This window comes from Geotrypetes seraphini, chromosome 11, assembly GCF_902459505.1.
Source record: "Geotrypetes seraphini chromosome 11, aGeoSer1.1, whole genome shotgun sequence".
In the NCBI taxonomy this organism is placed as follows: Eukaryota; Metazoa; Chordata; class Amphibia; order Gymnophiona; family Dermophiidae; genus Geotrypetes; species Geotrypetes seraphini.
In genome coordinates this window covers 73,157,758-73,180,344 of record NC_047094.1, presented here as the reverse complement: position 1 = coordinate 73,180,344, position 22,587 = coordinate 73,157,758, and the positions used below count along the sequence as shown (strand labels likewise).

At 42.9% G+C, this 22,587-nt stretch overlaps 1 protein-coding gene across 3 annotated transcripts in view; it reads right to left on the bottom strand.

Moving 5' to 3' along the window:
• Positions 1-22,587, bottom strand: part of PHLDB3 (pleckstrin homology like domain family B member 3) — a 95,290-nt gene that overhangs the window by 14,101 nt on the left and 58,602 nt on the right. For all 3 annotated transcript variants that reach the window (XM_033963467.1, XM_033963470.1, XM_033963469.1), the window contains 4 exons: positions 20,317-20,416; positions 13,806-13,986; positions 6,481-6,568; positions 2,025-2,162 (listed from right to left, as the gene is read on the bottom strand). In XM_033963467.1, the coding sequence (XP_033819358.1) occupies positions 2,025-2,162; positions 6,481-6,568; positions 13,806-13,986; positions 20,317-20,416 (507 nt within the window). The remainder of the gene's footprint in view (positions 1-2,024; positions 2,163-6,480; positions 6,569-13,805; positions 13,987-20,316; positions 20,417-22,587) is intronic.

Genomic DNA, 22,587 nt, shown 5'->3' with positions numbered 1-22,587 from the left:
CAGCAGTATGCCTCCCATCCTTTTTCTGCCCCCCTCTGTCGTCAGCACCTCTTCCCCTGTCCAGCAGCACCCCTTACCTCCTCTCGTGTCTGCCCTCCATATTAAACCTCTTGCTTAAACAGTAACTACTACTACTAATAACTTATATAGTGCTGAAAGATGTGTGCAGCGCTGTACATTTTGACATTTATAGTCAGTCCCTGCTCGGAAGAGCTTACAATCTAACTTGGACAGACAGATATAACATATAGGGTTGCAGATGCAGAACCCAAGGTGAAAGGAGTTAGGAACTGAAAGTACTCTGAAAAGAGGTGGGTTTTTAACTGGGCCTTGAACATTGTCAGAGATGGATCTTGCTTTAGGGATTCGGAGTGAGGATGGAGACAGCGCCTGATGGGACTGCAGAGCAATGCACAATTTTTATTTTATTTATTTTGTTCAAGATTTCTAACCAGGACACTGGTGCAGCTTTCCCAAAAACTTTCCGAATCAGTCATTTTCCATCTGCAAGCCAACTGAAACTGCAACAGACATATGGCCAGGCAGTAAGTTAGTGACACAAATTTTCCTGCCAGTTGCCGGGAAGAAATATAGGATCCGAGTCAGAGGCTAGGGTGGGGTAGACGGGACAGCACACCAAGAAGCAGCGCCCGTCACCCCCTGTTCTCAGACCGGAGCACGTAAACTTTGCCCACCTGGCTGCAAGCTGGCCCGGGCAAAGGAGTGAGGTCAATTTAGCGTTGCAGGAAGAACGGACAGCCCTTACCCGGGCCTTCGCTCCTCACCGCTGAAAGAAGGGAAAGTGGGGACCTGCCCAGGACACGCACCCGAGAGCCTCCAGGCCGCCGCTCCAGGACCACTCTCGGCCGGCCCCGCCTCTCCGCCTTCCGCTCACCTTCTCCCTCATGGCTCAGTGTCACTGAGGCTTCCTTCGCTCGCGCAGTCAGCTCACACACCCCCCGCTACTCCTACCCCATCTCTCACGTGTCAGATTCTTCACTTCCTACCCTCAGCGCTGCTTGTTCTCTTCACACACTGAGGCCGATCACTATGGGAGAACCTGGGGAGGAAGGCCGCAGAAGCCTCGCGCCTCCCCCCCCCCTGGGGAGTACAAAAGGAACGGAGTTGTGGGCTTAGATCTCTTTCTGCCTCTGCCGGCGGGGACTGCCGGGGCTGGGTGCTGCAGGGAACGGGGGTCTAGCCTGGCCGGGGCCAGCCGAATCCAGGGCCTGCTCTCCTTCCCCCAAGTCCCGGCCCCTCACTCCACGCCATCTAGCGCATGCGCACTCGTGCCGCCACATCCCGACAGATCAGGGAACACACTGCGTGAGTGCACATGCGCGTTTAGAGTTTTATTATTATAGATTAGATGTCTATGAAAATGAAAGCAGTGCTCAGGGAGGATAAAATCAGAAAAATAAAAGTAAATTAATTTTTGCTTCAGTCATTATGGTGGAGGATGCTTAGGGAAAATACCCATACTGGAACATTCTTTGTAGGTAATGATCCAATGGAACCAAAGCAAACCACTGTGAAACAGGAAGACATACTAGAATAAATTGATATTTTTATTAATTGCAAATCACCAGGCCCTGATGGTATTCACCTCAGAATATTAAATACAAACAAACAAAAAAATCAAACAAGAAATTACAGACTTTCTACTGGGAATATGTAATGCGCCTGAGGACTTGAGAGTAGCTAATATCACACCAATCTTTCAAAAAGGACTCCAGGAAACTAGAGATCAGCCAGCCAGATATCGATGCCTGGCAATATGGAAGAAGCTATTTATAGACACAGAATTATCAGATATACGGATAGACATGGTGTAACAGAGAAGAGTCAGTATAGATTTAGCAAAAAAGGTTGTACCCTATTAGACTTTTTTGAAAGGTATGGATGTATTGAATAGCTGTATCCCTGAATGCAGATCTCATGGAGAAAGGTAAACACTATGTCACAGGCAAACAAGCTGAAAGCATAGAAAGACTGAAGAGGCTGAAGGCAATGGCTCTAGGTACCTGCACTGTCAGAGAATCGGGCTGAGATGCCTGGATTGGGCCCAGCACTACTTCTGGACTCTTTCCCTGAGTCTTCTGCTCCTGCACCATCTCTTCTTTCTTTTTCCTGGCCTCCTCTTGAGCTGTGCGTTTAGCCTCCTGTGGGACACACAAAAAAAATCTGTTTATGGCATTGAAGTAATGGCCTTCTTGCTGAGGGAGGGAAGTCAAGGGAAGGGACACATTGCATGGAGAATACAGGAGATGAAGGACAGTGTTTGAGGAAGGTGGATCACTGGGACAACAGTTTTTTTAAGGAGAGAGTGTCTTGAAACAAGTGGCAGGTTGGGGGTATGGGATTTGGAGAAGTTAGGGGGAAATTCTACAACTGGGCACCTTCATTTAGGGACCCCATGCCCTTGTGGCAGGAATCATGGTCTATAGAATCTGACAGTGAGTGCATGCATTGGCGTATGCTAGTAAAATAACAGTTAATGCACTTGTGCGTTTAAAGGGCATGTTAATGCACACAGTAACTACTTAACACCCTTTTACTAAAAGGTACACCTACTATCCTTTATGGAACATTGGTGGACCCAGGTATACAGTATACACTAGGGGAGGGAGAAAATTCTATAAATAATGGTCACATTTCAGCGCCAAACATTATTCTATAAAAGGTACATGCCCTTTTTAGAAATTTGTTTCACATCAATTCTCATACCTAACTTTAGGTGTCAGACTTGCGTCTGCTGAAATCTGGTGTAAATACTGGCATCCAAATTAGGCATCCAAATTAGGCACTGAGCACTGAAGCAGTATTCTGTAACAACGTGCGTAACTTTTTGGCATACCTAATACTACTACTACTTAACACTGACATACCTACTACTATTTATATCACTTATCACAACTACTACTTAACACTGACATACCTACTACTATTTATATCACTCTTCCCTGAAGAAGCCCTTTCTGGAAACGTCAATCGCTCCTCCTAAACTTACTTGCTCCACTTCATCACTGACGCTGAAACCGTGGATTGAAGACAAAGTTTTATTTTATTTTTCTTTCCAGCTTATGATTTATCTTTAATCTTATCTATTGTTTTGCCTTTTGTCTTTGTTTTGTTCTATTTCTATCATTTAAATTTCTCCAGAATTCTACTGTTCAACGGCTCCCCCTTCTGCTTCTATTCCTTTCTCTCCTCTCTTCTACCTTCCAAAGTATTTAGATCAATGCTGTCTTGTTAAAATGTTTATTTTATTTTTATTTTTCCTCTAACTCTACTTTTCACTTCTCTATTACCCTCCAGGTACTTTAGTTAGATTGTGAGCCTTCGGGACAGTAAGGGAATTTTTCAAGTACCTTTCTTATTTCTAATCTTAATGTATATTTTCTGTAAACCGCTTAGAACCTAACGGATGTAGCGGTATATAAGAAATAAATTACATTACATTACATTATCACCACTACTACTTAACACTGACATACCTACTACGATTTATATCACTTATCACCACTACTACTTAACACTGACATACCTACTACTATTTATATCACTTATCACCACTACTACTTAACACTGACATACCTACTACGATTTATATCACTTATCACCACTACTACTTAAACACTGACATACCTACTACTATTTATATCACTTATCACTACTACTACTTAAACACTGACATACCTACTACTATTTATATCACTTATCACCACTACTACTTAACACTGACATACCTACTACTATTTATATCACTTATCACCACTACTACTTAACACTGACATACCTACTACTATTTATATCACTTATCACCACTACTACTTAACACTGACATACCTACTACTATTTATATCACTTATCACCACTACTACTTAACACTGACATACCTACTACTATTTATATCACTTATCACCACTACTACTTAACACTGACATACCTACTACTATTTATATCACTTATCACCACTACTACTTAACACTGACATACCTACTACGATTTATATCACTTATCACTACTACTACTTAACACTGACATACCTACTACTATTTATATCACTTATCACCACTACTACTTAACACTGACATACCTACTACTATTTATATCACTTATCACCACTACTACTTAACACTGACATACCTACTACTATTTATATCACTTATCACCACTACTACTTAACACTGACATACCTACTATTTATATCACTTATCACTACTACTACTTAAACACTGACATACCTACTACTATTTATATCACTTATCACCACTACTACTTAACACTGACATACCTACTACTATTTATGTCACTTATCACCACTACTACTTAACACTGACATACCTACTACTATTTATATCACTTATCACCACTACTACTTAACACTGACATACCTACTACTATTTATATCACTTATCACAACTACTACTTAACACTGACATACCTACTACTATTTATATCACTCTTCCCTGAAGAAGCCCTTTCTGGAAACGTCAATCGCTCCTCCTAAACTTACTTGCTCCACTTCATCACTGACGCTGAAACCGTGGATTGAAGACAAAGTTTTATTTTATTTTTCTTTCCAGCTTATGATTTATCTTTAATCTTATCTATTGTTTTGCCTTTTGTCTTTGTTTTGTTCTATTTCTATCATTTAAATTTCTCCAGAATTCTACTGTTCAACGGCTCCCCCTTCTGCTTCTATTCCTTTCTCTCCTCTCTTCTACCTTCCAAAGTATTTAGATCAATGCTGTCTTGTTAAAATGTTTATTTTATTTTTATTTTTCCTCTAACTCTACTTTTCACTTCTCTATTACCCTCCAGGTACTTTAGTTAGATTGTGAGCCTTCGGGACAGTAAGGGAATTTTTCAAGTACCTTTCTTATTTCTAATCTTAATGTATATTTTCTGTAAACCGCTTAGAACCTAACGGATGTAGCGGTATATAAGAAATAAATTACATTACATTACATTATCACAACTACTACTTAACACTGACATACCTACTACGATTTATATCACTTATCACCACTACTACTTAACACTGACATACCTACTACGATTTATATCACTTATCACCACTACTACTTAACACTGACATACCTACTACGATTTATATCACTTATCACCACTACTACTTAAACACTGACATACCTACTACGATTTATATCACTTATCACCACTACTACTTAACACTGACATACCTACTACTATTTATATCACTTATCACCACTACTACTTAACACTGACATACCTACTACTATTTATATCACTTATCACCACTACTACTTAACACTGACATACCTACTACTATTTATATCACTTATCACCACTACTACTTAACACTGACATACCTACTACTATTTATATCACTTATCACCACTACTACTTAACACTGACATACCTACTACTATTTATATCACTTATCACCACTACTACTTAACACTGACATACCTACTACTATTTATATCACTTATCACTACTACTACTTAACACTGACATACCTACTACTATTTATATCACTTATCACTACTACTACTTAACACTGACATACCTACTACGATTTATATCACTTATCACCACTACTACTTAACACTGACATACCTACTACTATTTATATCACTTATCACTACTACTACTTAACACTGACATACCTACTACTATTTATATCACTTATCACCACTACTACTTAACACTGACATACCTACTACTATTTATATCACTTATCACCACTACTACTTAACACTGACATACCTACTATTTATATCACTTATCACTACTACTACTTAAACACTGACATACCTACTACTATTTATATCACTTATCACCACTACTACTTAACACTGACATACCTACTACTATTTATATCACTTATCACCACTACTACTTAACACTGACATACCTACTACTATTTATATCACTTATCACCACTACTACTTAACACTGACATACCTACTACTATTTATATCACTTATCACTACTACTACTTAACATTGACATACCTACTACTATTTATATCACTTATCATTACTACTACTTAAACACTGACATACCTACTACTATTTATATCACTTATCACCACTACTACTTAACACTGACATACCTACTACTATTTATATCACTTATCACTACTACTACTTAACATTGACATACCTACTACTATTTATATCACTTATCACCACTACTACTTAACACTGACATACCTACTACTATTTATAGCACTTATCACTACTACTACTACTATTTATCACTTATATAGTGCTGAAAGGCATACACAGTGCTGTCATTTTGACATTTAATAAACAGTCCCTGCTTGTAAGAGCTTACAATCCAACTTGGATAATGTTCTAGATGTTCACATTCCTGTAAAATTATCTTCTATATGAGTAACAACATAATAAATAAAGGAAGAGACAAGGAAAGCCAGAAAAAGAAGAGGAACGATAATCAGGCAGGAAAGCGATCTTCAGTTCTTACCCGAGCCTTGAGGAGGCGCTCTCTCTCTGCCAGGGCTTCCCGCAATAACCTTTCCATCTCTGCTATCTTGGAGAGGGGGTTTTCTGGGCTGTGGAAAAGAGAAACTCCTGATGTCAAACATGCAATCTAATGGAGAGAGGAGACAGTGGCCCTTGTTTTAGATGCATCCCCATACAAATGGCAGCATTTAAATGTCAGGAGAGTTTCAAGAGTTTAAACACCATTTAAGAACAGGGGTCATTCACATGTGGGAAAGCTGAGTGCATCTAACGACAAGAGGACAGGGTTATGCTATGTGCAATCTTATATCTCGCCGAATCATCACAAATCAGAGTTCTAGGCGGGTTATAAGCAGCATATCACTACATAAAATCATACATGCTACATACAGTAGAGTTATACCTATAATGTAAGATAAGATAAGTCTTCAATACTAATAAAAAAAAGTGAACTTGGCCAGAGAGTGGGGCAAGAGAAGCAACTTTATTGGGGGACTAGGCACGGGCTATGTTTCGGGAATACTGCCTTTGTCAGGGGGTCATCCAGCCACATGAATTTTTAAGTATTAAAGTCTGGGATGTATTGGCATCACCAACAGGTTGTTGGAGGGGAGGTTGTACTAGTTTCTGCCTGTCTTTCTCTCACCCTCATGCACATAACAGACACCACAGGAACTGCCTCACCTATAGAAATGCATTGGACAAGAAACACTGGGATGGCAGTGAAAAGAAGCGAGTTAAAGAGAAGATGGCAGAAAAAGATGATGGTGAAGAGAAAAGGAGAGGCAATAAGAAACAAAAATAGGTGAGAGATAGCCAGGAAAGGAGAAAAAGCTAGAGAAAGAAGTGGAAGAAATATCATGAAGGGAGAGGTAGGAAGTGATAGGAAAGAGGTGATATGGAGAGCAATAGGGGATATGGTGAGGAGAGGGAGGGAGCTATAACAGAAGTAAGAGAGGCGAGGGAGGTTATGATGAGGTGAACAGGGGAGCCTGAGAAATAAGGAAGTCAAAGTAGAGCAGATGTGAATGACAGGGGCAGGAGACCACAGAGAGGAAGGAAACCTCAAGGGCAAGGAGAGAGAAGCATGACGTGTCTTGAGGAGAGAAGGGAAGAAGAGAGAGTGGAAAAAGACCGAAGAAGCAAGTGAAGGCACTAGGCACCCAAACAGGAAAGAGGTCACAAAAACAGCTTAAAAAAATGTAAAGGAAGAAAATCAGAATAATTTGAAAAGAGAGAGAGAAACAGAGCTCAGAGACACCCAAGAGAAGAAGGAATAAGCTGAGAAGAGCAGAGAAATTATGGTGTATTACACTTTTGGCAAAGATAGAATTCCTTTCTTCTCTGTGGGTCATGTCTGGGAATTGACCTCAGTCCATCTTACTCCATCTGGTAACACTTAGGAGCTGAGTCACTCAGCCTTTTCTCATAGATACAGAATGGCAGAAAAGCATTAGCTGATCAGACCTCAAGTGTAGGAAGGTGTCTGCCCATCAGGACAACGGTGAACTGCAGAGACCATATGTATATATACAGTACACACAGCCCTGGCAAGGACAGACTTTATATGACTCATTACAATGGCAAAAGTTATGCACAGCAACAAAGAAGAGTGATGTGCAGTGGTGACTCAATAAAGAATAAAAAACTTAAGTTCCAATAAAACAGTTACATAACATTTTTCTTTCTAACCTTTTGGAGGTACTTTGGTAATGGATTGTTCGCACGTAACAGGGCTTTTATATAATTATTGCAGGAATTACACACATAAAAGTGTGTGCAGTGCCATAAAGGTATTTACACTTACGTGACTCATGTGTAGAAGTATTCAGGAGCAGTGCTTTGGCGAAGCATAGGTAGGATCGCAATTTACATCCCTACATATAACTACCAACTTTTTCAAGTGTAGATTGGCTTACACATTTAAAATGTGTATCCATAACCAATTGCATAAGGAACCTAGTATTGTGAGTTGTGTGTTACACATTTAAAAGTCATTTTATATAAAGTGGACTTTTCACACAAGGATGGACACCACACACACTTCAGCAGGTGTGCTCCAGAAAAGGGCTTAATGTGGATGGGCCTAATATATTGATATGGATTCCCCATCTTACAAGGAGCTCCAAGTCAAGGAGAACAGTCCTAAACACTGGCATTTATACCTGCCCTGAGGCACAAACAAGTGATTAGGGCAATGGTCTCAAACGTGTGGCCCCAGGGCCACATGCAGCCCCTGAAGTCAGTTATTGCGGCCTTCAAAAGAGTTGCTGAAATGCTCTTCAAATCCAGTAAACATGTTCATTTCAACCTTGCCTATTTGATACAGTAACTGTAAACAATCTCGTGTGTTAGTTTCCAAGTTTATTTCATAGGGTTACCTAAATGGTTTACAACACTAAAATTTTTTTTTTTTTTTTTTTTTAAAGGGATGCATTCATGGTTAAAATATCAAGGACTAAATAGACAAAGACATATGGTAACAAAGGGGTCTGTGGGCAAGCAGGAGTAAAGTACATCGAGATAAAATAAATTAAAAGGGAGGTAAAAAGGGGTGGAGATAGCACTTCGTAAAAGCGGTTCTTGGGTATTACTCTGTTTGGTCACGAGTGTTAAAGTATTTATCATATCTGGTAAAAATCCAAACAAAAAGAGGCACTGGAGATGTCAAATCCAACCAGGTGGTCAATGTTCCTTTATTAAGCGTTTATACCAAGGTTAAAAAACAAGCAAAATGCCCAAAGGCGGAGTCCGCCACCCCTGCCTGGTACAACACTTGATTCCCTCACCCTGAGAAATAAGGTCCCCCCAAATATGGCCCAATGCATTTCTATGGAAGATGCAGTTCCAGCTGCTGCTGTGTGAAAATGCTGATATATTGAAACACAGTGAATCTATCAAATCAGGAAGTGAAAAAGCTATCGTCAAGTTTCAAGTTTATTAAAATTTGATGCAAACGCTTATAATATGATTTCAAAGCAAATTGCATATATTAAAAATCAGGGGTAACAAAAACTCATAATTATACGTACAACAAATTCTGAAGACAAACATACAGAAACAGGAAGAGAAAGGGTAGAGCTACAATATTTGTAGCCTTATTGTCAAGGGCAAAAGTTAAACTATTTGATATTCTTACAGCAGTGGCAATTAAACTAATCCTAGCTTATTGGAAAACAATTCTTGTCTATCTATGCACACATGGTAGAATCAAGCATGCCTTCTGGCAAATACAAAATAGTGGCTGAGAAGAACAGGGGGTGTACATATCAATGTAATGAACTCTAGTCTCCTACAACAGATTTTTGTTCTATAAAACTCTTGATGAATGTGCCATAAGGTTAAATCATTTGGTCAAATGTGCTGTCTCATATGATGACAGTGGCATAGTGGGGGGGAGGGGGGCAGTCCACCCCAAGTGTGGTCTTGGTAGGGGCACCACTACCCGTCCTCCTCTCCACCCCACCCCTACACCCCATGCCATGCGTGTGCTCCTTCCCTTCCTTCCCCTCTTTAATTTTTCCTGTGTGAGCAGCATTACGAACTTGCTTCCTGTGTCGTTGTCACCTCTCTGATGTCACTTCCGGGCCCTGCACCTAGGAAGTGACGGCAGAGGGATAGCCGAAATGATGTAGGCAGCAAGTTCATGATGTTGCTCCTGCCTGGAAAATTTAAAAGGTACGGAGGATGGGAAGGGGGCACGCATGCAGCGGGGAGGGTGGGGTCGGGAAGGGGTGCCACTCATCCTCAATATGCCACTGTATGATGACACTGCCATCTTGTTAAAGTTATTCTGTTGAAATTGTTATCTTTGGCATACACACACACACACGTTGGACGTTGTTTCATAAGGCATGTTCTGCATGCTGCCCCCACATACTGTTCACTCTTTTTGTGTGGCATAGTGGTTAGAGCTACAGCCTCATCACCCTGAGGTTGTGGGTTCAAACCCCATTTTGCTCCCTGGGCAAGTCGCTTAATCCTCCACTACCCCAGGTACATTAGATAGATTGTAAGCCCACTGGGACAGATAGGAAAAATGCTTGAAGTACCTGTATGTAAACCACTTTGGGTGTGGTTGTATAACTACAGAAAGGCGGTATAGAAGTCCCAATCCCCCTCCCCAATCTTTAAACTACTGCATTTGTCTTTTGCTACTGTAGAGATTTCTACAACCAGGGCTTAATTTGTAGGCAAAAGGGAAGTGAAACTGTTGAGATAGTGAAGGAGCAACAGGAAAAGAAGGACTGAATTAAGAAGCAAAGTGACTGTTCTCTGCTCTGCTCCATGCTCACTCCATTTCCTCCTGCAGGCTTCCTGAAAAGGAGATGCTAGACCAAACACTCCTGCTATTTTGGAGCCTAAAAAGAAGTGGTGAAACTGTGCTCCAGGCTGTTCCTCCAGAAATTAAGCCTTGCTTACAACTGTACCAGCTATGGAGTGTAGAGACCTCTAGTGGTCAACTAACTCAACTAGAAGATCTTTTTATACCACCAGTAAGATAATGGTAAGCAGAGACCTTTAAATGGAGGGAAAACTGACTTGTATAACCATTCATCCCAAAGGCAGATTTCTGTCTTTGACTGGCACAGGGCTTTAAGTCCTAACTATGGTAGTTATCAAAATCTGTCTGCTGCAGTATATTTGTCTATTTTTATAGGGGGGTGGGTTCAGAGGCACAATTTGGTTCAGAATATTTGTTCCTTGGTTTTTCCTCCTCTAAATCTAGGGTGTGTCTTATGGTCAGGTGCGTCTTATGGAGCGAAAAATACGGTATATTAAGGATCCAGGGGCCAGAGGCTTCCCAGCCTTAACTGGTCCCATCCCAAAACATAACATAGCATAAAAACTTACTTCTATACTGCAGTACCATTGATTTCTATGCGATTTACAAAAGAAATAAGTAACAGTTAGATGAGATGCTTCAGTTAGCTAAGAATCTAGCAAACAAATATGTTTTTAAATGTCTCCTAAATTGTTGATAAGTACTATAGATCATGATTAAAGAGTTCAAATCCTTATCCCAGGATGCTGCCTGGTAGGATAGAAGCCATTGGTGATATTTTTAAAATCTGCATCCTGTAACAGATGGAAAAGTAAAAAGAGCGTCTGGAACGTTTTAAATTAACAAATATGAACGAGTCCAGCAGATAGCTAGGTATGAGACCAGCTGATACCTTGTATAAATCCTGTATACACCTGGAAAATAGACCTACTCAGGATGCTTCCTAGGAAGTATGTACTCTGGCTCTCACCATAAAGAAGCTATGCCTAGTGGGAGAATACAGCCCATGGGGGCTACTCTATTTTCTGCCATCTCCCTATTTCGCCTCTCCTGACCCCAAACTATTCCTCCCCCTAGCTTTCTCCCCTTCACACACACTTCATTTGACCCAGGCTGCCTTCATTCCATCCCTCCCCCTTCTGTTATTCACTTTGAAAGTTCGCCTTGTTCTGCTTTTGTGTTTCTCCCCATCTCTTCAGAACTCCCTGCTGCTTTATTTAAGAACAAAAGCCTCATTTGCCGAGTTTAAGGCCAGTTTAAAACCTGGATCTTGCATCTAGGTTTTGATCACTGAGCTCAGACTGAGACACTGTTCTTGCCCTTTTTTTTGTTTATTTTCTCAGTTTCTTTTCACACTGTGCACTGCTTTGTTGTGCTACATTTGAAATACAGATTAACAAATTGTGTTGAAATAAACTAATTTTGTTCCCTCTCACCTCTCGTTCCCCAAACTTTTCACTCTTGTTCCCATTACTTATTATTCCTTCCATAACTTTCTCTTTGCTCCCCTCCCCCATTTCCCCCAATCTTCCCCTTCCTGTACACCTTCTCTCTCTCTATCCCTCCCTGGACCAGGGGTGTAACCAGATGGCCAATTTGTGTGGGCCTGAGCCCAAGGTAGGTGAGCATGGACTTCATTCCCCCCTCCTGCCTTTGCATACCCAAAACATTAACTACCTGAGCTGGTACAGATCCACAAGTCCTGTCAGCTGAAGACCTCCTCCTCCTCCTCGGGCAACCCCGGCAGCCAGCCTGCTACTGGAAGGCCTCGCATGCTCAGTGCTTGCACATGTGTGAAAACTGAGCACATGTAGAGGGACTAATGTTGGCATCAACTTGAAGCAAGTGCTGCTGACTGCGGTTTCGAAGAGCCCTCGCTGTCCAAGGAGGAGAAATTCTTCAGATGGCAGGGTTTATGGATCCTTGCCAGCCATAGCAAGAGTGCTATAATTTTGGGTGGGCCCGAGTCCAAATTAGATGGGCCCTGCCCTGGACAACTCTGTCTCCCCTCCATTATAACCCTTGCAGCCCTCTTTGCCTCCCCTCCATCTCTTCTCTTACCTCCCTACCCCCACCACCTCAATGCTTCATTCTACTGTTCTTGACAGCAGTCCCGTGCAAGAGACAGCTGTGTTTCTTCTCTCACTAGCTGGCCCCACACCTGTACCAGTTATGCCCATCCTTCACTACCAACTGATAGCATTCCTCCTACCCCAATTTTCTCCTTTGTTCTGCCTCTTTCAACTTCTCTTCAGTCCTCTCGTCCCCCATTGCTCACTTCTTTCCTCCTTCCTTTCTTCTCCTTATTCTCACTTCTTCTTTCCTCTCTCTTCTTTATGCTGACAGCAGCAGAAATGGAGCACTTTGATTAGTTGCTTTGCTTTCCTTCAGCTGCTGATTGGTTCTCAGGAGCAGAATAGGCTAATCATGCTTTGGAGGAAGGAGAAAAAGCCACAAGCTCCTCCCTCCTGGTTCCTGCCAGCAGTTTAGTCCGGGGAGGGGAACAGAACACTGAGGGTCACTGCTCTCAAGTGAGGGGAGAGGGTGGCAAAGGAAGATACAATGGAATGAAAGCAGGAAATGAGGAGAGAGTCCAAGGACAAGTGATGAATTAGAAGGTAGCAAGATAAGAGGGAGGATCCACGGTATGGTGAGCACCAGAACAGAAGCCCAGTGGCAAGAAGAGAAGGAAGGGAAAGCCCCAGTGGCAAGAAGAGAAGGAAGGGAGAGCCCCAGGAAAAATGGGGTCTGGCAGTGACCAGGGGCATGAGAAATGAAGATAACAGAGGAAATGGACTAGCAGAAATACGTTTCTTGGGCCAGTTCAAGGAGGTAATCCAATCATATAAATTCTGGTATATCATCTCTTGATCATTCTTAATGCTGGTTTAATAAAAGGGCCCCGACTGGGATGAAGTGAGAGGGAGATACATGGAAGAGAAACAGCCAGGACTGCATCTGGAGAGCACTGTTTTAATACTGAGAAGGAAGAGAGGAAAGATTCAAGTTCATAAGCAGGGAAGTGCTATATTTCTCCTCACCCATATGGCAGCCTGGAGGAGCCCAGTGATGTCTTTACAGCAGACCCATTGAGGAGATGTCTATTCTGGAGCTGGAGGAGGGGGGTCTGAAGCCGAGCCATTTGCAAAGAGGAGCTCCCAGTCAATGACCCACCCCCTCGGACACCTTCCAGTTGCACCAGCTGGAGAGCCAGGAGACCAGCTAAAACAAAAAAGAAAAATGAACAATAGGAGGTTAGGGCAACAAATAAAAATCACATCACAAGTTAAATAATCATATTGCTGTGACAAATGCCAGCTAAAATAAAAATGCTTTAAGCTGCCTTCTAAATGATATCACATTAGTCAACAATTGCAATTCAATAGGAAGCGTATTCCATAAAATCATGGCTGCCACCAAAACATGAGAATGATTCTCAGTCAAGCCAAGCCAAGACTCCTGTTAATAACCAACAAATTGGCTGCATGTGAAAATGACATAATAATGCAGATAATACTGAACACTGAGGAAACCTTGCAGAACTGTCACCGAACACTCTCACATGCTGCACACAGTCAAGAAAGAGAAGAATCAAACCATTTCAGTACAATGTTGCCAGCACCAATCGTAGCTAATCACATTGATTTATAGTATTAAATGCTGCCGATACATCAACATATAGCATGTCCAACTCAAATCCACATTGCACAGTAGCAAAGCTAGAGAGTAACAGAGTTTCAGTGCCATGCACATCATGAAAACCTATTTGGAACATGTCTAAGACATTCTCAGAATGTACATAGTCCTGTTATTGATTTACCGGTAATACTATTTTCTCCCCAAGTTGGTCAGAATGGGTAAGGACAATAGATTCACTTCTTCAAAACAGATTGTACGCAGCAGCGTTTTCAGTTGATGTGCCATGGCTGTTCCCTAGGTGTGTCGTGGGAGTTTTCTGTCACTCCTGTCTCGTCCCCAGCCAGCAACCCAACATTACAAGGTTTCTTCTGTAGCGGTAGGCAGCATAAGGCAGTGATTCAGTCAGCCTGCTTGTGCCAACCTCCGAGTCTTCTCTCTGATATAACTTCCCATTTCTGCATAGCCAGGAAGTGTTAGGGAGAGGGCTCAGGTTGGCATGAGCAGACTGTCAGAATCGCTGCCCACTGCCACTGCTGCGATCAACCACTGCCACAGGAACATAAAAAGTGAGGGAAGAACAGAAGGCTAAATTCCCCAGTTTATGTGGTCAGATACTATGAGGAAGTTACTAGAACTTTCATACTAAATCCACATTATCTTGGCCATGCACTGTTAACTGGCTCAATTAGAGGTCCATAGGTTGGATGTGTGTGTGTTTCTGTGGCAGTTTGCTAGTTCTCATCACAAATTTAACCAGTTTATTACATAGTGAAAATTGTGGCATTCAGATTGTGTCCGTTTGGTATGATCTCATTACTTTGTCATTACAGGAGTAGCTCTATAAACGTGTGCCTGGTGGTAGTCTTTCATAAAGGAATTTAGGTCTACAGATCGGATGCAGTAAAGCAGGGGTGTCCAACCTTTTGGCTTCCCTGGGCCGCATTGGCTGAAAAAAAATGTTTCTGGGGCTGCACAAACGCTGCAGGAAGACAGAAGGGAGCCGGCAAGACAGTAAACACCCAGGGGCAGCAGAGGAAAACACTGCATCACCTTTGACTGGGGCCGCACAAAATACTTCACGGGGCCGCATGCAGCCCTCGGGCCACAGGTTAGACACCCCTGCAGTAAAGGGATGTGATCTCTACCAGCTATTTGTGACTAACTTCATTATCTTTAAAGTGCATTGTTGCCCTTTTGCCAATTTGTGTCTTCAATGAAAAAATTCAACTCTAAAGATAACACAATGATTAAAAATTTTATTATTGAACTTTAAACACAATCTTGAATACTCATTTATTAAAATATATATCTTTAAAAATATGATGGTGTGCCTTGACAATTTTGTGCCTTGTCAGTATGCTGCAAGATGAAAAAGGTTGAAAATCAGTGGTATACAGGCTTGTTTCAAGGAAGCAAACAAGCAGAAGATAAGGACTTATTCACAATTATGATAACAGATTCTGCAAAGATCCATCTTTAATGATTTTAGTGCAGAGATGGAACATTCAGAGGACCAGATTAATTATTTAGGGCTGAAATAACAGTGCATTAAGGGAATTTGCATATGCATTTTAAACCTATGGTCTTTTAGCATGGGCAGACTAGATGGCCCATTTGCCGTCATGTTTCTATTTAGCACAAGCTAATTCTGTTAATGCGCATTAAAATGCATTAATTTCAGATCTGTTTTATTGAAAGACTAAGACATACTGTACATAGCAAATGCATAATAACAAATCACAATTAACACGATCAACAGAACAACACAGGGCCGCCATCAGGGCAGTACTACCAGTCCTGCATTCAGGGGCCCGGAGCTGACAGGGGGCCCGGGCTCTCCCAGGGTCGCAAGCATAGTCTCCTCTCCTCTCCTTCTCCTTACCTGCCCTGCCGCAGCACACAGCCGAACGCAAAGTCTTCCCGATGTCAGCGCTGACGTCGGAGGGAGGGCTTAAGCAAAGCCCTCCCTTCCTCCGATGTCAGCGCTGACATCGGGAAGACTTCCGGTCGGCTGCTTGCTGCAGGGCAGGTAGGGAAAAGGCAGTCGTGTACTGGAAGGGAGGGGACTGGTGCAGCCATGGGGCCCGAGGGGGAGTGTGCACAGCCGGTCAGGTCCCCTTAGCCTTGTGGCGCATCTCCCGACCGACAACAGGCCCGGCCGACAAACCTCCCTGCCCTGCAGCCACGAATCTAAATTACCTTCTTACAGCAGCTTCAATACTCCAACTGCTGTAAGAAGGTAATTTAGATTCACGGCTACAGGACAGGGAGGTTTGTCCGACCGGGCCTGTTCTGTTGTCGGTTGGGTGGGGAATCGCCACAAAGGTAAGGGGCAGGGAGGAGAAAGGGAGGAAGGGTGGAGTGGAGAGGAAAAGACCGCTGAAAGCACTGGGGAAGCCAGAGGGGGGAGAAGGACCCTGAAAGGACATGGGAAACACAAAGGGGTGGAGAAGGACGCTGAAAGACATGGGAAGACAGGGGGGAGAAGGACGCTGAAAGCACATGGGGAAGACAGAGGGGGGAGAAGGACGCTGAAAGGACATGGGGAAGACAGAGAGGGAGAAGGACTCTGAAAGCAAATGTGGAAGACAGAGGGGGGAGAAGGATGCTGACAGGACATGGGGAAGATGGGGTGGGGGGAGAAGGACGCTGAAAGGAAATGGGGAAGAGATAATGGGGAGAAGACACTGGCAGGGAAGAAGACAGAGATGCCAGACTATGGGGGGAGCGGAGGGAAGAAGATGGGTGCCAGACCAATTTGGGAGGGGGAGAAAGGGAGAGGACAGTAACAGAGCAAATGGAAGACGCAGAAAGAAGAGAGACAGTGGATGGAAGGAATTAAATGAGAACATGAGGAAAGCAGAAACCAGGCAACAAAGGTAGGAAAAAAAATTCTTTTTTTTTTTTTTTTTTTTGCTTCAGGATAAAGTAGTATATTAGTTGTGTTGATAAAAATTTGTAAACATTAGAGGCTCTGGTAGAAACCCGTTTACAAAGTATATATTCTTCCCAATTAATAAAGTCTTTTTGCTTATTTTTAAATTGGTTTCTACCAGAGCCTTTAATTCAGTAGCATAATTAAATGTAATAACTATTTCTGTAGTTTATAAGGACGGGCGGGGAGGGAGGGGATTCCTCGCGGGGATGGGTGGGGACGGAGGGATTCCTCACGGGGACGGGTGGGAGTCCTCACGGGGACGGGTGGGGACGGGTGGGATTTCTGTCCCCGCGCAATTTAAACATGCACCTTTCTTCCTCCATCCCATAACACACACAGCCTGATGGTGATGATTATCAGATTGATTCATGAATATATAATGATGTTATGAGTGTGCACCTCTTCCTTCCCATCCTCCTTAGCATGTCACATATAGCATGTTACATTACACAAAGTCTGTGTAATGTAACATGCTGTATGTGACATGCTGAGGAGGATGGGAAGGAAGAGGTGCACACTCATAACATCATTATATATTCATCCATAGCTGCATGTTAATGATGTGCTCATATGCACTTATTTATCATCATAACATATACATCATCATTAACATGCAGCTGTGGATGTGTAAGGACACGCTGAGGAGGATGGATGGGAAAGAAGGAAGGTGCACATATCAGCATATCGTACATTTTTAACATGCATGATGCAGCTATAGGCAAGCTGAGGAGGATGGGATCATACAGATGTGTATGTTTAGATATGCGCTCACATATACAGTCAGATGTGTATGTTCAGATATGCGCTCAGATGTGTAGTTTTTTCTGATATATTTATTAAGCTTACAGTATTTATAAAAATACATTTAATACTTATTACTAAAAATATTGTGCAATTGTGATCTACTTCTGGCCTACAAAGGTCAAAAGAAATCCTTAACTGAGATTTTACATTCAAAAGTGAATTATAGCTAGTAGCACTATTATTTATTAGTTATTTATTATGCAGATGTTTGTTAGTTTGTTATTAGTTCAGTATTAGACATATGTTAGTTTAGAATAGATAGGTATAGATTAGTTTAGGTTAGGTTAGGGCCCTGCTGAAAGAGTCTACCTTGACGTGGTTGCAGGCTTACAAATCTTTTGGTCAAAGAGTGCAGCGACAGAGAAAAGTATGTGTGTATTCGGGGGGGGAGAGGGTGCGGGGGGGGCCCAATAGGATTGCTCAGTAAGGGGCCCAGAAATTTCTGATGGCGGCCCTGGAACAACATAGTATATATATGTTGTCTACTATTTACCTATAAAATAGGCTGAATGGCAAGCAATCAATTGAAGGTCAAAAAATTGTTACAATGGTTGCGGGATTAAAATGGTCGCGGGATTAAAATGGTCGCGGGATAAATAGAATGGTGGAACACAATAGTTGCAGCACTAACCCCGTCCTGAAGAAGGATTGAAACGCATAGATGGAAAGCAGTGCAAATATACAGCTGAACAGCAGCTAAGTTCATTTATGAATATTAAGGACTGAAAAGCTACAAAAGAAATAGTTTTTTAAAAAATAACATGAAGTTTGAAAATATGTGAAGAATGGAAAATATATAATGAATATTTGAGATTAGAAATTAGAGTAAAGATATAAAAGAAAAAAAAGGTTTAAATTAAATCAGATTTTAATACAAGTTAATAGTCGATATATAAAAAAAGAGTGGCAAGAAGCTTTGATATACACAGGGTGAATTCAGTGAGGAGTGCTGCTACGATGACAGAAAACCATCAGAGTAGCGTTCTGAGATATCCCCAGTGTGCAAATATCATTGAGGAGTTCTTTGCATTCTTGATTGTTTATGGCAAGAGAGACTTTTTTGGTCTACTATTTACAGCAGGGCTGCCCACGTCCAGTCCTCGAGATCTAGTGGCAGGCCAGGTTTTCAGGATATCCACAATGAATATGCATGAGAGAGATTTGCATACCAAGAAGGCAGTGCAGGCAGATCTTTCTCATTCATATTCATTGTGGATATCCTGAAAATCTGGCTTGCCAGTAGATCTTGAGGACCGGACTTGGACAGCCCTGATTTACAGAGCTTCAACTCTGAAACCCCCTTCCCCCCCCCAAATCAGCCCCCTTCTTCCCCCCCATTCCTAATGAAACACCCATTCAATCCCATCAACAGCAGCATAAAATTAAGTAAGGTACAAGTAATAGTGGCAGTATCCGGGTACTAGAGAGCTAAGTCTTACAGCAGAAAACTCTGAGGAACAGGAGCCTCGCCCCGCGCCCTTCCTGATAAGCTGTCGTCGCGAGAACTGACGGCAGCCAATCAGGAAACGGCGCAGGGCTTGAGATCACAAACATCGCTCCTGCCCTGCACAGTGTGAGGCAGCCAGCGTGTCTGGAGGAGGCAGGCGCGGCCGTCAAGCAGGTATTTATTTGTTTCTTAGGTCAAATATCTGGTGAACATCTTTTCTTTTAATAGGATTTTACAAATCTGTTTCCGCAGGGCCTCAGAACAATGTTCCCGCTAAGCTGCGCTGGTGTTTACTGGCGTGCAAATTTTAAGGTCGCAGCTGAGAAATTTCTGTAGAATCAAATGCTCCCGCTTCTGTTCCATATACCCGCACTTTCAGTGATACCTGTTCCCAAAGCTGGGCAGCCTTTGGCCTTCCTCTGGGATTATGTATTGCTCCATTTATAGGCCGCCCCATTTAAGCAAGCCTGCCCACTAGGCTGGTTTGCAAAATCTATGTATAGGCCGCGGCCTATATATGGGGAAATACGATAGTCAGATAAGACTGGTTGGGCAAAGCAGTCCTTATCTGCCAATTGTGTTACAAATGAAGCCATTAAGATTGGACAGCCAGCATGAAGGCTGCAATACAACTGGCTGATGAAGTCATTCTCCTAACAAGTGAAAAGCCAGCACTTCACTTCAGCGAATAGCGGTGTTCAGCAGCAGAGATGCAAATACACACCATTTCCATGCAGGGATACCGGGCGATCAGAGTCTTTTCCACGGGCCGACTCCCCTCTTCTCCGTGGCAGGCTATTTGTCCTCTGCAGCCCTGGAGAACTCTGGAAAGGAAATGACATAAACAAAACATCAAAAGGTCAAGGAGAGTGTTGGGAAACTTAAGGTTACCTTTAACGTGCTCACTAAACTGGTTCCAGCCAGTCTAATATGCATGTAATTTAGCGGCAGGTTATTAAAACTGCTTACCATGGTCTTTTCCGAGTTCTTTTTAGCCGTCTCCGATACTGGCATGCAAATATAGTATAACGAGGTTGTTAATATTAAAATGAGCACTCCAAGCAATTCTCTATAATCACCAAGTGATTCTCTATATGTGACCAAAATTTGCTGACAGGTCTGAGCTGTTGTAGCCTTACTTTCTGATCAGTATCTGAGCACTGATTGGCTCAGGCACTGACAGGAAAGTAAGGTTTGATAGCTCAGAACACCCCCCTCTCCCCCAATTAAAATAAAAACAAACAAACCCCAAATTGAAGATCGGCAGGAGAGATACCCACTCTCTCCTGCTGCATTGCACAATCACCTGCCACTGCTAAACCCCCCACCTATGCAGTGGGAGAGATAACCACTCTCTCCTGCTGTTGCCGCCACCCCCTCCCCCTCCCCCCCCCCCCCCCCCCCCCCGACAACTCCCACCGTGCTTCCGGCTCTACATAACACCATGCAGCGGGACATAAGAATAGCCTTACTGGGTCAGACCAATGGTCCATCAAGCCCAGTAACCCATTCTGACAGTGGCCAATCCAGGTCCCTAATACCTGCCCAAAACTCAAGGAGTAGCAACATTCCATGCTACCGATGCAGGGCAAGCAATGGTTTTCCCCATGTCTTTCTCAATAACAGACTATGGACTTTTCCTCCAGAAAATTGTCCAAACCTTTCTTAAAACCAGCTACACTATCTGCTCTTACCACAACCTCTGGCAATGAGTTCCAGAGCTTAACTATTCTCTGAGTGAAAAAATATTTCCTCCTGTTGGTTTTAAAAGTATTTCCCTGTAAGTTCATCAAGTGTCCCCTAGTCTTTGTAATTTCTGACGGCGTGAAAAACTGATCCACTTGTACCCCATTCTACTCCACTCAGGATTTTGTAAAATTCAATCATATTTCCCCTCAGCTGTCTCTTTTCCAAGCTGAAGAGCCCTAACCTTTTTATTCTTTCCTCATACGAGAGGAGTTCCATCCCCTTTATCATTTTGGTCGCTCTTCTTTGAACCTTTCCTAGTGCCCTAATATCTTTCTTGAGATAGGGAGACCAGAACTGAATGTAATACTCCAGATGAAGTCAGACCACCACTCTCTCCCACCATTACCCCAACAACTCTCTCCTTGCCACCGACTCTACACACACACACTCCGCAGTGGGAAAGATGTCCTACCCTACCCCAACTCCTCCCGTGTCCCCGACGATCTCTCTGCCCCTCCCTATCTTATTCAGAAAGTCCAGCCAGAGGGACGCCTACCTTCTCTGGCTGGCAGGCCCACCTCTTAGAAAATGGTGAGCCTTCCCCTTCCCGGTGCATCCTGGGATGCGCTAGGGAGAGGCCTAAGGCTCCGATTAGCAGAGGTTGATTAAGGCCCCCTCCTATGGGAAAGGCCTAGGGGCCTTAATCAACATAGGCCAATCAGAGCCTTAGGCATCTTAGCCTCATTAGTATTAAAACGAGGTCATTAATATTAAAACGAGCATTCAGATTGATACACTAACATCGCTTAGGAGTGCACTAAATCTAGCAATGACTACTAACGATCCAAAATTACCGACAGGTCTGCCATATTGTACATTCCTCTTAACAGCCACGAGAGCCCCCTAAAAAAAAGAGAGGCAGGAGGGATGCCCACTCCCTTCTGCCTTGGAAATCTGGACCCTACACACTCCCGACTTTCCCCGCAAAGATTGTGGCCATCTGGACCACCCATCCATCAAGATCACAGCCACCTGAACCCCTTCCCCTCCCCCCGCCCACACACACACTTCCAACCCCCAATCCCCCCCCCAATGAAGCTCATTGGTAGGAGGGATGCCCACTCCCCTCCTGCCTCGGCCACCCAGACCCCACCATACCTTGTACTGAAGCAGGAGGGATGCCCAGTCCCTCCTGCTAGTAGGCCTGCCTCTACAAAATGGCAGGCTTTCCTCTTGGATGCATTGGAAGGGACCTAAGGCTCTGATTGGCTCAGGCGCCTGTGCCCCCCTCCCAGGGGGAGTAGAT